Raw genomic sequence first — 16,684 nt, forward strand, 5'->3', positions numbered from 1 at the left:
CTGGTTTTACTGTTTAGAAAAAAATATTAAAATATGAGCATTGATTTTATTTAATTTTCTATCAGATCAAGAGCCATATGATTACATCGACCCCAACACAGAGGAAGACACGCCCCTCTCCGAGCCGGGGGATGTGCAGATCGGTGAGCCCTTCATGTCCTGTATGAAGGTACGGGAGTGTGCTGGAGATACAGGGGGGTCTATGTGTATAAATATAACGTATGGAACAGCTCAGTGAGCCCTTCATGTCCTGTATGAAGATACAGGAGTGTGCTGGAGATACAGGGGGTTCTGTGTATATAAATATAACGTATGGAACAGACAGCTCAGTGAGCCCTTCATGTCCTGTATGAAGGTACGGGACTGTGCTGGAGATACAGGGTCTGCGTGTCTCCGACTGTGTGTATAAATATAATGTGTGAAACAGAAAACCTGATACTTTTTTTGTTTTTAAGGAATAATTATATCATTAATACATTTTGCCGGAAGTGTGCACATTTTAGTTTTTGATTTACTGCTTGATTCTGATCATTTCAGTGCAGACCCTTAAATACTGTATAGTATCCGATTGTCCTTCACACATAGTGACCATAACTGCCTGGAACTTCATAATCTAAATCCTGAATGCCTTTGAAGAAATTATTATTATTATTATTATTATTATTATTATTATTATTATTATTATTATTATTATTATTATTATTGCCTACAGTGTAATTTGTATTCTCGCCCCTTTTCAGGAGCTTGGGAGAGTCTTGAGTAAATCACACAGAATAGAGGAAAATGACAATGGGACAGAAGAGTGGAGGTAGGAACTGTATACAGTGTTGCTTTGTTTGTGTTCGACTTCTAGAATTCCATTAGAATAATCTGTGAATGTAATTCCAAATGCTGTCCAGTTTTAATACTATTTTACTCCAGTGGAAAGATTACATTGTTATTCGCTGTGAGGGCTGTATCAGAAGTATTCAGAGACCGCTCCTTGGTAGACAGCAGAATGCCTTCATTTAAGATGGCATTGAAATGGGTACGGGGTGCCTTCAGTAGAATGGTCGTGACTAAGTCGCGGAGTGTATGTTTCAATGGATATTCACAGAGCGCATGCTGCAATTGATACACATTTGTGTTTCAGCACTCAGAAAGAGCAGCAGCTTGCTGAGGAGGAAGAGGAGGAGGTGGAGCTGAAGGAGGTCATTGACCTGCGGAAGATAGCGGTGCAGTTACTGCAGCAGGAACAGCAGAACAGGTAGAGTCAGCCCCAGAGGTGCCTGTGTGCACCCTGCAGGAGGGCTGCTGTCCAGTGTTACACCTGGTGCAGTTTGGAAATGAAAAGGTGGTCTAGCTAGCTATTTAACTTCTTAGCTAGTGAAGTGGCTAGCTATATTTATTGTAATAGTATTATTTGTGTTCAGTGTAGCTATGATGGTTGCTAATGGTATAGATTATGTTTCACTTTAAGTCTAAACTGCTAGCAGTGGTTTATTTGAGAGATCTCGAGACACACCTCCTGACTCTTCTCTCAAAAATAACATCATTTTTTGTTGGGTTACAGAATACCACTGACGTGTGCATGCCATTCTTCTGTTTCTTAATTTATCATATTTTACAAATCAGTGCAAATCCGCAAAAAGCACAGAATACATTTTAGAATATTTGTAACAAGGGTAAAAAGAGAGCTTTGAGGGAACAAAGGGCCCCATGCTGCATGAGCAGCTCAAGGTAGGCAGGACCATCAGAGAAGCCAGGTAGACCCTGCAATGCTGAAGAGCCTGAGAGTTACACATTTCCACACTGCTGCTTTTAGTCTTTTATACATCAGCTTTAAAACTCTGATTCTTCATTCTGCTTTATTTCTGCTGTGGCTGATGTAACTTTATTGAAACAACCTCATTCTATTTTACTACCCTGTCTTGAATAACTTTCTTTTCTCTTTTACTAACAACTTCCTGCCCTTTCCCATCATCATATTCTTTCTTTCTTTCTTTCTTTCTTTCTTTCTTTCTTTCTTGGTTTGGTTGGTACACATGACATGTGAATACAGACGGAGGCCTTTAGTATGTAGAGCCACACTCAATGAGAACCTAATCCAGAGGAGAAGGGCGGCTGGACGGGCACAGAGGTATATCACCCTTACAGTGATTTAAATTGAAAGGAACTCATTCAGACAAGCCTTCGTTTAAAACAGGAAACAGCGCAGTTGTTTTTGTACTTATTTTTTCCTCGTGTTTATGGTATTGTAATTTCAGAAAGGTGCATGGGGATAATCATTCTGGGTGTAATGTGTGGCGGTCACCATATTTTGTTTTTGAGCTATAGAGTCACGTTGTTCTACAGTCCCTCTGTCTAATTTTTTACTTTTTTACCCTTGAGATGAGATTCTGTAGTGAGGGCAGAGCGAGAATGGGAGCCTGTATTTTTATTCTTTGCACAATATTTATAAAATTGCTCCCTCTGTTCTTGCCATCTCGTTGACTAACAGGTGTTCCAACCTGTGCAGATATTTCACAATACCAGCAAAGTTTGGAACTTTCAGAACCACTGACGACCAGTTCACTCCAGGAGGGGAGGGGTAGGGTGGGGGGTACCGGCACACACCAGGATGTTCAAATATGGTTCCAAATACACAGGCCTGGGCTGTAAAAACTATGCCTTCTGTTTTAAGATAACCAAGGCTTTACAAACATCGTGGCACAACAACTTTTCTTGCATGTCCTTTTATTTTTCTGCAGACTATCTTCACTTTGATTTGGGTGAAGCTAATATATCCTAACATCACATTATAGTTATTCCCTGTACAGCGGGTATTAATACCCCACATCTGAGCCTCGCACTCCCTTTCTGTGCCGCATGTAAGAAGTCAGTTGGGGTCATAATCGCTGCTGCACAGGAAGTGAGTCTACAGGGTTGTGACAAGTTAAAATAAAGCGTGGAAAGAGAAACAGAAAAATAAAGGACTTGAAATAAGGTTGCCGTGATAACGAGAAGTAAGAATTTGTTTAGCCCCTAATGTAAACATTTATACAGCTCAGAACATGGGTGTTAGATACTGACTGGGTTTCTGGAGGAGGTTATTAATAAATACACCTTTGTTCCTAATCGGTGTGCCTGTAAGGCTTATCATGTGGGAGGGAACCATGTACTCCACTTGTAGCTCTGCTTCCCTTCCTGTTTTTAGACTTCCTTATCTATGTGGAGGGGAGGTCATGCACAGTTATTTAGAAAAGGGAGACAAAACCGAACCAGGTAACTACAGACCAATAAGCCTGACTTCTATTATATGTAAACTTATGGAAACTATAATAAGATCCAAAATGGAAAATTTACCTATATGGTAACAATATCCTGGGAGACAGCCAGCATGGCTTTAGGAAAGGGAGATTGTGTCTAACTAACCTACTTGACTTTTTTGAGGATGCAACATTGAAAATGGATAATTGCAAAGCATACAACATGGTTTATTTAGATTTCCAGAAAGCTTTTGACAAAGTCCTGCATAAAAGATTAATTCTCAAACTGAACGCTGTAGGGATTCAAGGAAATGCATGCACATGGATTAGGGAGTGGTTAACAGGTAGAAAACAGAAAGTACTGATTAGAGGAGAAACCTCAAAATGGAGTGAGGTAACCAGTGGTGTACCACAGGGATCAGTATTAGGTCCTCTGCAATTCCTAATCTACATTTAATGATTTCGATTCTGGTATAGTAAGCAAACTCGTTAAATTTGCAGACGACACAAAAATAGGAGGAGTGGCAAACACTGTTGAAGCAGCAAAGGTCATTCTAGACAGCATTCAGAATTGGGCAGACACATGGCAAATGAAATTTAATAGAGAAAAGTGTAAAGTATTGCATGCGGGCAATAAAAATGTGCATTATAAATATCATATGGGAGATAGTGAAATTGAAGAAGGGAACTATGAAAAAGACCTATGAGTTTGTTTACTCAGAAATGTCTACATTTAGACAATGTGGGGAAGCTATAAAAAAGGCTAACAAGATGCTTGGATATATTGTGAGAAGTGTTGAATTTAAATCAAGGGAAGTAATGTTAAAACTCTACAATGCATTAGTAAGACCTCACCTTGAATATTGTGTTCAGTTCTGGTCACCTCGTTACAAAAAGGATATTGCTGCTCTAGAAAGAATGCAAAGAAGAGAAACCAGAATTATGCTGGATTTACAAGGCATGTCATATGCAGACAGGCTAAAAGAATTGAATCTATTCAGTCTTGAACAAAGAAGACTACGCGGCGATCTGATTCAAACATTCAGAATCCTAAAAGGTATAGACAATGTCGACCCAGGGGACTTCTTTGACCTGAAAAAAGAAACAAGGACCAAGGGTCACAAATGGAGATTAGATAAAGGGGCATTCAGAACAGAAAATAGGAGGCACTTTTTTACACAGAGAATTGTGAGGGTCTGGAACCAACTCCCCAGTAATGTTGTTGAAGCTGACACCCTGGGATCCTTCAAGAAGCTGCTTGATGAGATTCTGGGATCAATAAGTTACTAACAACCAAACGAGCAAGATGGGCCGAATGACCTCCTCTCGTTTGTAAACTTTCTTATGTTCTTAGAAGTTGGTATGTTTTGTTGGTAGTGGTTATTCTGGGTTTTGCTGTTCTGTAGATATTGTTAGGAAATGTTGTTGTTGTTGTTGTTGTTGTTGTTGTTGTTGTTGTTCTGCTCATCATTATTTACTCTCCTTTTGTTTTCAGGTTTCTTAGCCAGTCCTCTAGCAGTTCAAGTAACAGACAGAAGCCTTCCGACTATAATAGAAGGTAATGAAGACAATAAAACTGCTGCTATTGAGATCAATACGCTGCCATTGAGATGAGATCATCAATACGCTGCCATTGAGATGAGATCATCAATACGCTGCCATTGAGATGAGATCATCAATACTCTGCCATTGAGATGAGATCAGTATGCTATCACTGAGATCAATACGAGATGAGATCAATATGCTGCCATTGAGATAAATACGCTTTAGTGTACCAAGGAGATTCACACACACCCCCCCCCCCCCCCCCCTCCCACTGTTGCACAGAGGCTGTGATTTGAGTATCTCTGTAAAAGTATACCCACGCTCGATCTTCTAAAAGTATATGTGTCCGAATAAGATGCTGCATCTCTTTAAATACGACAGTTAAATATTCTAAAAACCCTTCAATTAAAAATAAGGAATATTGTTGCATGATATTTCATTTGGTACTGCAGGCACAGTACTCCATTCTTGGAGTATTAACTAGAAGTACAGTTAGTTATTTTTTAATTTGAATGGTAACTCAATCTGGTGCCTGTAGTACATGCACTTGACATGTAAAACATGTGTATGTGCTTTTACACAACTTTACATCTACTGCCACCTTGTGGTCGTTGTAGGGAATTGACGTGTATAAAGTTGAGCAAACCCATTAGGACCCTGCATGATCAGCTCACAAACATCACTGCGACCTGATTTGCTGAGGAAGTGAAGAGCATGGCCTGGTTATTGTTTTGGGGTTTATTTGCATATTCAACATACTACAGTAAAACCTGTACAATCTGACATGGAATTAGACAGCGTGCTGGATTACAGAGTTACTGGAAAACAGGTTCTCAATCTGTTTTGAATCACGCCCCACCTTAGCAATTTTTTTTTTTTTTTACTTACTCAATTCAGAATGGTGCAGGCGGGACATTGAGTTAAAGACATTGTAAACTAATAACACTGATTTCCAAAACGGGTATTGCTGTTTCTATCATTTCACATGACCGGTCCTGTAACAAGTACTGGGCTTTGCTTCCTGAGGATTGCTGAGTGATTTGTTGTCCTTCTGTTTTTAGTGTGTCCGCGGAGGAGGGCAGCACACCAGTGTCCCCACACAGCTGTATGGTGAGTTTCAACAGGCAGTTCACTACACCGTTTAACTACTCTTAGGGTTACTTACTGTTACCTCAGGGCTGAAACCATATAACTGGGAATCAGATCTGTTAAATATTTAAAACTGTTAATAGCAAAGGCAAATTGATAATTAACACAAGTTCATTAAAAACCTATGATGTATGACATTTAACGTATTAAGATGTAATTCTCTCAAGCCTGTAGTAGATGGGTGTGTCTGAGGAAGCACGTGGGTTCGGGTGATGGAGGGGTGGAGTTTCTACTCCAGATTTTGTATTTATTCAAATGTAAAAGCACATTTTCTAGTGGTTCAGATTGAAACCTTCAGTACTCTTTTAAATATTAAATTAGATCAAAATGAAAGCAAAAATATTCACGTGCAGCGTGACACCAAACAGTATTAATGCATTGCTTAATGTTTGAAGTTTTGCTAAATGGCAAGAAATAAATTTCTCATTGGATTGAACAGTATACTAATATCAGGGGAGCTGAATATTCATTGCTTTGCTGTTTTCATATCCCCTGTGGTATGCTAGGCCACTGAAGCCATTTGCACCATTTCTATAAAGGGACACTGAAAAGGGCACTGCACGACACATTTGTAATGTTTCCTGACATTGCTGGCGTTTTGAATCTTTGTGGTGCCGCTGTAAAGATGTATAATAGAAATGACCAAGGGGGACTCTTGCATTAGTGATCAATGGAAATGTTTATACTGTCAATGCTGATGTTTTAACAGTGTGTATACATCTGTGTTCCTCCCTTCCCTTTCTTAAAGGAGCCAGAGTTCACTGATGAAGACACTGCATTCTCTCAGGTCACTCATCCCATTTATTTATTTATTGTTTCATTGCATTTCTTGTTTCCCATCTGTTCACTCTCCTCCTCTACCTTCTCATTGTACATGTGGCAGAGAGGCGTGTGGCACACACTGTGAGGTTTGTTGGTTGTTTTGCAGTCTTCGGGCTCTTTGGAGGATAATTCAAAGCAGGATCAAACGGACTCGGAGACTCACCCTGTGTTTCATAACGAAGAGAGGCGGCGAAATAAATATTTAAGAAAAGATTATATCAAGGTATTGCCTATGATGCTGTGTTTACCCCCCCTTTGTTATATGCATGCGTGCAGTCCTAGATAGATGGATAGATAGATAGATATTATTATAGGTATTATATGTATATAGTGTGTGTGTGTGTGTGTGTGTGTATATACACATACATACACACACACTCTCTGTCAGACTTGTAGGACAGGAGTCTGACTCGGACTCAACGTTGCGTGACCGGACTCAGACTCGAACATTTGCGCTCCGTGACTCTGCGATGTTAACGACGGGTCCTTTTTTTAATTTTCTATTACACAAGTAATATTACAGTTACTAGGAAATCTGTCTGTCTAGATATAGTTATTATTATTTTCTATGCCCTGTAATAAACAGTTGGCATGTTAACTGGTTTGGGTTTCTATGGCATACACCATGTGGTTGCTTTCTGTCCCGTTCCTTTAGTTAGACATCTTAATGCAAACCTGGCTTCCAGTAAGGCAGGGCTGTGTATTGCCATGGTAATAAAGGGACACTTTCCCACAGTGGTGCTCAACTTCAGCCTAATAATCCCATAATGTGAATAACCAAATAACCACATTTTTACATGTTGCTGTATGCACTATTTTTCATGTTGCATACATATTGTAATGTATTAATTTATTCTATGCAGTAGACTGAAGAAAGTTTATGGCACTGAGCGCCGGCCTGCATGCAGTTTTGTCTCCTTTGGGGGCAGAGACCAGCGTGCTGACATTGTGGGTGTAAGACGCAGCTTTGGTAGAGTGTTCAGTTGAATCGGGTGTAATAGGTTAACCCATTGTGTAATGGATACATTTCTATTTCAGGGAACCAGGGTTATGATGATAACCTGTTAAATGTAAAGCAGTCATTCCTTTCACATACCTGTATGTAGTACTGTGTTGTCTTATAACTGCTACATGTGTGTCACACATTACAGTTCTACATATACCTGAACAACAGCTTACCCTGTGTTAAGGAAACTTGGTTAGCATGTTCTTTATCACAGGTTAGTGAGGGTATGGAAATGTGGGTATGTTTGGAGGAAGCTGTCTCTGTTTTGTATTCACAGCTGGGTCGGGGTACTGGTGTTACTAACATCATGCTTTTGTTTTTTGTTGTCGCTTCAGTATAAATGCCAGAGCTCTTCAAGAAAAAGCTCGAGTGGAAATGAAAATGACAGTGAGGTGAGTATTGCGTTGCATTAAGCCAGGACAGCTGAAAACATCTTTTTATTGGAGTGTAAAGTTAACAGACGTATGTCTCGCAGCACTGTGCCTCGCCCTGCGGTTACTCAGTGCTGCCTTGAAATGCTGATTGCCATCTCTCTTACTCTGCAGTTGATTTATTGTGTGGTAAACTAAGGCATTGGATTCACCTGGGGGTGATAAGGGGAAGGGGTGGGGCTTAGTCTGGGAAATATAAGCTAAATAACAAAGGGCTTGTGATGACAAGGTGTACTAATAGGTAAAGAAATTCAATTGTCGGTGTAATGTGGTATTTATTCAGATTAGGTGACTCTCCTGTTTGAAAGGTAGCTACTAGAAGACCTCCGACTGGCTTCTATGTTTAGAATGCAACAGTATGTAGAAGTTTAACAGTTCTTCATGAGACTCCTCCGGAAAGCTGTTAGGTGTTCAACAGCGCTTCATGAGACTCCTCTGGAAAGCTGTTAGGTGTTCAACAGCGCTTCATGAGACTCTCTGGAAAGCTGTTAGGTGTTTAACAGTGCTTCATGAGACTCTCTGGAAAGCTGTTAGGTGTTCAACAGCGCTTCATGAGACTCTCTGGGAAGCTGTTAGGTGTTCAACAGCGCTTCATGAGACTCCTCTGGAAAGCTGTTAGGTGTTCAACAGCGCTTCATGAGACTCCTCTGGAAAGCTGTTAGGTGTTTAACAGCAGCATTCTAAATATTTAGCAGGTTCTTCTAAAGTTACTGATACCTAGAATTCTGTGAAATGGATAGAAGGATGCTAACAAGTTAGAACCTGCTAAATGCTGAGTAGTGCTCCTGTAGTTTAACACCTGAGTTTATTGAATAGAAAACAATTAGCAGAATGTGCCAAGAACCAAGAGACACTTGAGACTTTAGAATGTGAAACCCTCCCTACCCCCCAGGCTGCACAGCGGGAACCTGTAACGATGCGCAGGCTAGTTTGATGTTAATCCAGGCCAGAAAGCAGTATAGATTCCAGACACGGATTGTGGTACAAGCACAGAGCACATTTATTATAGTAGTCAAATGCTTCAGACCATACATAGTCTAGCTCCACAGTTAATTCTATAACATGCCACACAGTCAGGTACTTCTATTAATTATCCCGCTAGTTAACCCACGCTACTCCGGATACATGGAGGCACGTCTACACAGCTCTCCACACTCCTCACAGCTGAGAGATCCCACAGAGTACAAGACACTAGGTGGTGCAATGAATGATTTACATTACATAACTAAGTCACTGCTGCAGAGCAATGTACAGCTTTCGGAAGTTAAAAAATGACATTCACATCAGCCAAAGCAGAAACCACACCGGGTTCATGGCGTAACTGACACTGCTTGAAAGAAAGCAATCAAACCACATCCTCGTTCTTCCAGTGCTGCCTGAGGTCTGGGGGTGCGATGGGGTCTGGTGTTTGGGGGTCCAGAAGTATCAACTCCATTGGCCTTGCCTTGCATGTCAAACAGAGTACCTGTGTTGTAACCTCACCTTAAATCTTTTATTACAGGATGGCATTAAACCTACAGAATACAGCACAACGCTGACAGTGTTTGGTCTCAAGCCCAGAACAGGTACGTGTCTGTTCACCACAGCCCACTGAATGAGTGAATCTGCTCAAGAAGACCAAGCTGAACTCGATACAAAGGAAACAGGAGTCCAAGCTAGTCACGTACAGTCTGCTTCTAGAAAAGCAGCATGAACATGGATTACAGATTGGCTTGAGTCATCGTATTGTATCAAACTTCCTTAGCATTATTACTAAACACTTAGGCCATAAGCGTATACTGATTCCATAATGAAATATTCAATATGTAGGATACAGCAAGTAATAAGGTGCAGCGTTATAAAGGGATTTAATGGGGACCAGTGGAGTATGCTTAACCAGAAACTGTTTATTATAGGTAATTCTAGGATGTGGGAACCATATGAGCAAAACAAATCAGTAAATCATTAGAACACTGTATCAAAACACTTGCAAAGCAGAGACACACTATGCATACAGTGTAAAGCAGTTTAACCAGAGATTGGCAGTAAAGTATAATCCTGTAAAAATAGCTAACCCAACCCATCAGGCTAGCAAGCTAAAAGATACAGCCATTCACCCTTGAACTCACGGTTCAGAAAATGAACCATATGCATACATTACTATATAGGTCGTCCCCCACACACACACAGATCGGTTGCCAAATCCAGAGTTATGCTAGTTGCAGCAAATGTTCAAACAATGTTTCCGTCCCATTCACAAAAACAAAACAAATCGACAAAGAAAAGTTCCATGTAACACTAATCCAGAAAACACAGAATCCAATGAAAAGACTGGCCATTCAAAAAATAACTTGTACTCCAGTCGCTTTGCAACGCGAAAAAAAAAAGGTTTGGTCTCACCGGGTGTCTTTTGCAGTCCACTGTGTAGATTCCTCCCATTCGATTGCAGCTGCGCTGCATGGTTTTAAGAGTCCTGTCGATCTTTATTATTAAAAAAAAGTAGGTCCAAAGTAGCGCAAGAGCTGTAACAAAGTAACAAAAAAAAACACGATGTAGGAGAAAGAGCAATGTTAGCTTTGCTGTGCATGAAGCACCATCTAAACACAGCTGAAGATTTTGACTCATTTACCAAGATAAAATACTGCTGACCAAAAGAATAGACGTGCATTTTAACACACTCACAATATGCAGGCTCCTCAACTACCAGAATTCTTATCCAAACTCAGAACGAGAGAGAAAGGTGAGAGACCTCATTACCAGTCTGGACCTCTTTTTGAACTAGCCGGCAATTAGCAAAGTGAACAAAAGCCCCGCCCCCAACTATGGATAGCAGAAGGGGTAAAAATGCATCTCAGACAATACCTAGTGAAATAGACTAAAAACCAGCATGATATAAGAAAACAATTTTTAACTAATACATGGGTAATTTCTGTAACTAGGCAGTAATATAGCTAGATTTAATCATGGAATACGTTTGAGAAGTTTCTTTTGAACATATTCGATAGAATTGACCTGGCCAGGCTTACTGCCGTTCATTTAAGAATGAAGCAGAGGCTGCACTCATTGCAGCACATGTGGGGCGGTCGCCACAATATGTTGTTGTTCTATCCCAGTGCAGAGAAGTCTTTCATGGTCATTCATAATTTAGGTTGTACAATGATTTTGATTCATAACTTCAAAAACCTATAAATAAAAATGAATTATAAGCTATTAGGTCAACAGGGATGCATCAAAGATTTCAAATATGAGGGAACGTTAAGGAGATATGGGGTAAACCTCTGGCGAGCGCAGCGAGGTGATGTTTTTTTTCGGGCTGGGTGTCTGGACAGCTCTTTGTGAAGCACTGCAAGGCAAAGGCAACCTCATCACCGCTGTTCCATCTGAGGCTCAAGGTACTGTTTTTGTAATTGTAAACACATCACTTGGGCAGGTAATTCACCATCAAATATTACATATACAGTGCCTTGAAAAAGTCTTCACACCCTTGAACATTTTTCACATTCTGCTGCCTAAAAAATACAATTCAAAATGCGTTAAAGTAGGAGTTTGTTTCACTGATCTACACAACATCATCTGCACTTTCAACGTGAAAGAACAATTATAGAAATATTCAAAAAGTAATTAAAAATAAAAAACCAAAAAGTCTTGATTGCATAAGTCTTCACACCCTTTGTCATATCCAACCCAAATTAGCTCAGGTACAACAAATTGCCTTAATAAGGCACATAATAAGTTAAATAGAGCCCACCTGTGTCCAATCACAGTAGTTCAACTGATTTTGAATACTTTTGGATGAAGAATCAAGCTGTTTCTGTTGTATGAAGTGAATTTGAAGCAAATGGCTAAACATGCCAAACAAGGAGATGCCAAAAGAACTCCGGGATAAAGTTATTGAAGGTACAGATTGGGCGAAGGCTATAAAAAACTTTCAATGTCTTTGAATATCCCTTGGGGCACTGTCAGGTCCATCATTGTAAAGTGGAAACAGTTTGGCACCACCAAGACACTGCCTCGATCAGGCCGTCCCTCCAAAGTCAGTAGCTGTGGCTTAAGGAAACTGCTGAGGGAGGTCACTGTGAGACCTAAGAGTACATTAAAAGAACTACAGAGGTCTTTGGCTGAGAATGGGGAAAATGTTGACTGTTCAACAATTTGAAGAGTACCGCACAAACATGGCCTGTATGGGAGGGTGGCAAGAAGGAAGCCACTGCTGAAAAAAAAGCCATATGATGTACCGCATAGCTTTTGCAAAGAAACACTTAGGGGACACTGCACGTCTGTGGGAGAAGGTTTTGTGGTCTGATTAGACCAAAGTGGAACTTTTTGGTCTCAATGCTAAGCGATATGTGTGGCGTAAACCAAACACGACACATCACCCTGCTAACACCATCCCTACAGTAAAGCATGGTGGTGGCAGCATTATGTTTTGGGGATGCTTTGCAGCAGCGGGGACAGGGAGGCTTGTGAAGATCGAGGGAAAGATGGATGGTGCAAAGTACAGGCAGATCCTGGAGGAAAACCTGTTCCAGTCTGCCAGAGACCTGAGACTGGGGAGAAGATTCACCTTTCATGCGGGGCAATGATCCTAAGCACAAAGCAAAAGCAACAATGGAGTGGCTCAGCAAGAAGAAAGTGAATGTCCTCGAGTGGCCTAGTCAAAGCCCAGACCTGAATCCTATAGAAAATCTGTGGCAAGACTTGAAGACTGCAGTCCACAGACGGTCCCCAGCCAACTTGAAAGAGCTTGAGCTATTCTACCAAGAAGAATGGGCAAAAACTGCACCATCCTGCTGTGCTAAGTTGGTAGACACTTATCCAAAATGACTCATGGCTGTTACTGCTGCAAAAGGGGCTTGCACCAAGTATTGACTCAAGGGGTGTGGAGACTTATGCAAATCAAGACTTTGTTTTTTTTATTTTTAATTACTTTTTGAATATTTCTATAATTGTTCTTTCACGTTGAAAGTGTAGATGATGTTTAGATCAGTGAAACAAACTCCCACTTTAATGCATTTTGAATTGTATTTTTTAGGCAGCAGAATGTGAAAAATGTTCAAGGGTGTGAAGACTTTTTCAGGGCACTGTATACTGAGTATTTAACACCTTTTGGGTCAGGGTAAAATGTTTTTTTTGAAATGACAGAAATGACAAATCCTCCACACGATGTGCACTCTTCGTCCGAGTATATCTGGGATATTCCACTGCAGACTCCGGCACTGCTAGCTTAATAACAGACTGAATATATATTTCATTCTCTGTCAACTTCAAATGGTATGTCCAACTATCTTCCTCTGGTGATCAATCGGAGCTAAGTTAGAGATAAGATAGAGATGTCTTGCGCGGCAGACTCCCACACCAAGGCAAACACTGGGGTTGTTATCCTGTATCAGAGTTTCTGAAAACGGTATCTCTGTTCAAACCGATCGCAGGCTGCGGGTCTTCAAGTTGTCAAAGTTCAGAGCCTTGTTCTGTGTGTCAGGGAGCCCCGATTGAAACCCAGGTGATTGGATAGTTAGTTTATTTGGGGCTGTGCCCGAATCCTCGTGGAGTGTTTTCCCATTGGCTGTTCTCATTTCGAGATGGCCCAGTGTTCTCAGTTAGTCCTCTGTTTGGCCCCTGTCGGCTGGATTTATAAGGTGGACTGTTCTCTGTCAGTGGTGTCAAAGCATTCAAAACAGTCTGGTTTTTACCTCTTGGGAAGACACCCCTGACGCCACAGGATTTATTCAACGATGGTGAAGGTAAACCCCTTGTCCAATATTTTAGTTTACGACTTTTTTAAAGCATTCCTTGTCAGTGAGGGAGTTTGTGACAAGAAACCAAGCAGACACAGAGAATGGCTTGGGACTCCCCTTCCCTGTATATTCCATTTCTGTTAATTTCATAAACAGAATGATGTTATGACCCAACCTGACTCTTCACAGGGATGCCAGCAGCGGCACAGTGTACTTGCAGGGCATGAAGTTAAGGTCATGAAGGGCAAGGCAATGTTGCCTTCGCTGGGCGTGAAGCTTCAGGGGCACCAAGGCAGTTCTAGGGGGCAGAAAGGCAAAATATAAATCCAACCCAAGAACACCAAGGCAATTTTCATACTCATTCATAAAACAACAAAAAAGAAATACAGAGAGCCTATTATGTTGATGAGATTGTAATTCAAACAAACACAAATAAATGTTTTCTGAGTGATTGACACCTTAATTGTTACAAAAATAAAATGTCATTTTTCCATTCTAAAAATCAAATGGTATAAAAAAATCCAATTTAAAAACAACAAACTTTCATAATGAAAAAATACAAACGGTAATTTGGCAAAAATTAAATATTCAGGGTATTTTTACTAAACTTGTCACACACCACTGACTAAACTAATACAGAGATTAGACTGTAGTTTGCTAACCGCTGTTACAAAACCTGTGGGGAAAAAAATTGAAATTTCATCAGGCAAAGGTGAACAACTGGATGTACATAATGTTAGATGTTTACATTTGAGAGACTTTATATAGTTTCACAGTTCTTGAAATTTACAGTTGCAAAGGATTTGCAGTTTTGTTATGGTGCATTGCTGGAAACTTTATTCAGGAAAAAAAAAACGGTATGCTGTTTTTAAGCATACTATACGTTCTAACCCCTTTCGTGAAAGCACACATTTTACTAGTTAAAAAGCAGAACTACGTAAGGTGGTGAGAATGTATTACACAAAAATAAATGAAAACAGAAATCGATCCACTTCTCAAGAGAGTGTTTCGTTCACTATTATGTTCTCTCTCCTACTTGTTTCATAACGTAGAGAGCTGCTACTTGCTCAGTTTATTTTATTTTTTGGTGTAAGAATTTGAGCAAAACTAATAATGATCTACCTATTGTGTGTTTATTTTTAGCGTTGGTGTTTTGGGAGGAATAACACCGAATTACAAAACAGCAACGGTCAATTGTTCATTTATACAGACAGCAACTGTCTGTATAAATGAGCAATTTATATACACTGAAGACATGAAAGAAGTTAGTGTGCAATTTTAAGCCTGTTCTGTCGCAATTCAATTTAATTCTGTCAGCTCTCATCCTTTCTGCAGTACTGTACTTGACAACTGTAAGTTCATATTATTATTATTATTATTATTATTGTCGGGGATGAATTGTTGTTCACCCATTGATTAGCTGAACATTAAGTAAATCCTAGAACACTTCGCTGCCGCTTTAGACAGCTCTTTCTGTTTTTGAGTTCGCACAGGGCTCACAGACACAAAAATCACAGTGACACTGCCAGTGAACATGTGTGATTGAAAATTCCTGGAAGCGCGGTCATACTGAGCTCAGTCTAAAAGCATCCCTCTCTCTGTTTGCCTGTCATTAACCAATGCTACAGTAAGTCTTTCTCGTGGCTTAGTGCTGGGAGGTGCACAGTAAAAAGAATAATACATTATGATAATAAGTCATTTTATTGCAGGATGAGGATTAGACAGAATTCAATTCAGTGTGACAGAACGGGCCTGCTGACGTTGAGCAGGGTTGTGAATGGGTTGTGATCAGATGTGCGGGTGCTGAGCAGGGTTGTGATCAGATGTGCGGGTGCTGAGCAGGGTTTTGATCAGATGTGCGGGTGCTGAGCAGGGTTGTGATCAGATGTGCGGGTGCTGAGCAGGGTTGTGATCAGATGTGCGGGTGCTGACCAGGGCTGTGATCAGATGTGCGGGTGCTGACCAGGGTTTTGATCAGATGTGCGGGTGCTGAGCAGGGTTGTGAATGGGTTGTGATCAGATGTGCGGGTGCTGACCAGGGCTGTGATCAGATGTGCGGGTGCTGACCAGGGTTGTGATCAGATGTGCGGGTGCTGAGCAGGGTTGTGATCAGATGTGCGGGTGCTGAGCAGGGTTGTGAATGGGTTGTAGATGAGATGTGCGGGTGCTGAGCAGGGTTGTGATCAGATGTGCGGGTGCTGACCAGGGCTGTGATCAGATGTGCGGGTGCTGACCAGGGTTGTGATCAGATGTGCGGGTGCTGAGCAGGGTTGTGAATGGGTTGTGATCAGATGTGCGGGTGCTGACCAGGGCTGTGATCAGATGTGCGGGTGCTGAGCAGGGTTGTGATCAGATGTGCGGGTGCTGAGCAGGGTTGTGAATGGGTTGTAGATGAGATGTGCGGGTGCTGAGCAGGGTTGTGAATGGGTTGTGATCAGATGTGCTGGTGCTGAGGGACACCGGCGGCAATGACGGGTGGACTTTTGCTGTAAGTTGTGTTGAGGGTGTTTTTTTTTGTTTTTTTTTAAATATATATATATTCTATATTCTATATTTTCCCCAGTGCAATGCCAATGATACCTCCATAACGTCTGTAAGTACGTGTGTGGCGCGTCCTGTACAACAGACCAGTGAAACAGTTACAGCGTGAAGGGGATCTGGGAATTGTAGTTGTACCCAATCTTTGCTGTACAGATTTTACGCCGTCATACATACTTACTCAAAAGTTTTATATAAAAAAAAAATACATCCCTGGGTCAAGCAGATAAATGTTTTGGATTTTATCAAGTA

General features: G+C 40.9%; 1 protein-coding gene across 4 annotated transcripts in view; it reads left to right on the top strand.

Annotated features, from left to right (window-relative positions):
- Positions 1-16,684, top strand: part of LOC117430736 (leucine-rich repeat and calponin homology domain-containing protein 2-like) — an 83,257-nt gene that overhangs the window by 49,246 nt on the left and 17,327 nt on the right. For 2 of the 4 annotated variants that reach the window (XM_059000672.1, XM_034902605.2), the window contains exons 9-18: positions 66-169; positions 741-808; positions 1,133-1,246; positions 2,042-2,119; positions 4,723-4,785; positions 5,834-5,882; positions 6,670-6,708; positions 6,850-6,966; positions 8,085-8,141; positions 9,682-9,745. In XM_059000672.1, the coding sequence (XP_058856655.1) occupies positions 66-169; positions 741-808; positions 1,133-1,246; positions 2,042-2,119; positions 4,723-4,785; positions 5,834-5,882; positions 6,670-6,708; positions 6,850-6,966; positions 8,085-8,141; positions 9,682-9,745 (753 nt within the window). The remainder of the gene's footprint in view (positions 1-65; positions 170-740; positions 809-1,132; positions 1,247-2,041; positions 2,120-4,722; positions 4,786-5,833; positions 5,883-6,669; positions 6,709-6,849; positions 6,967-8,084; positions 8,142-9,681; positions 9,746-16,684) is intronic. The other 2 variants (XM_059000670.1, XM_059000671.1) reach the window with 2 other exon arrangements.

This window comes from Acipenser ruthenus, chromosome 26 (genome assembly GCF_902713425.1).
Source record: "Acipenser ruthenus chromosome 26, fAciRut3.2 maternal haplotype, whole genome shotgun sequence".
NCBI lineage: Eukaryota > Metazoa > Chordata > Actinopteri > Acipenseriformes > Acipenseridae > Acipenser > Acipenser ruthenus.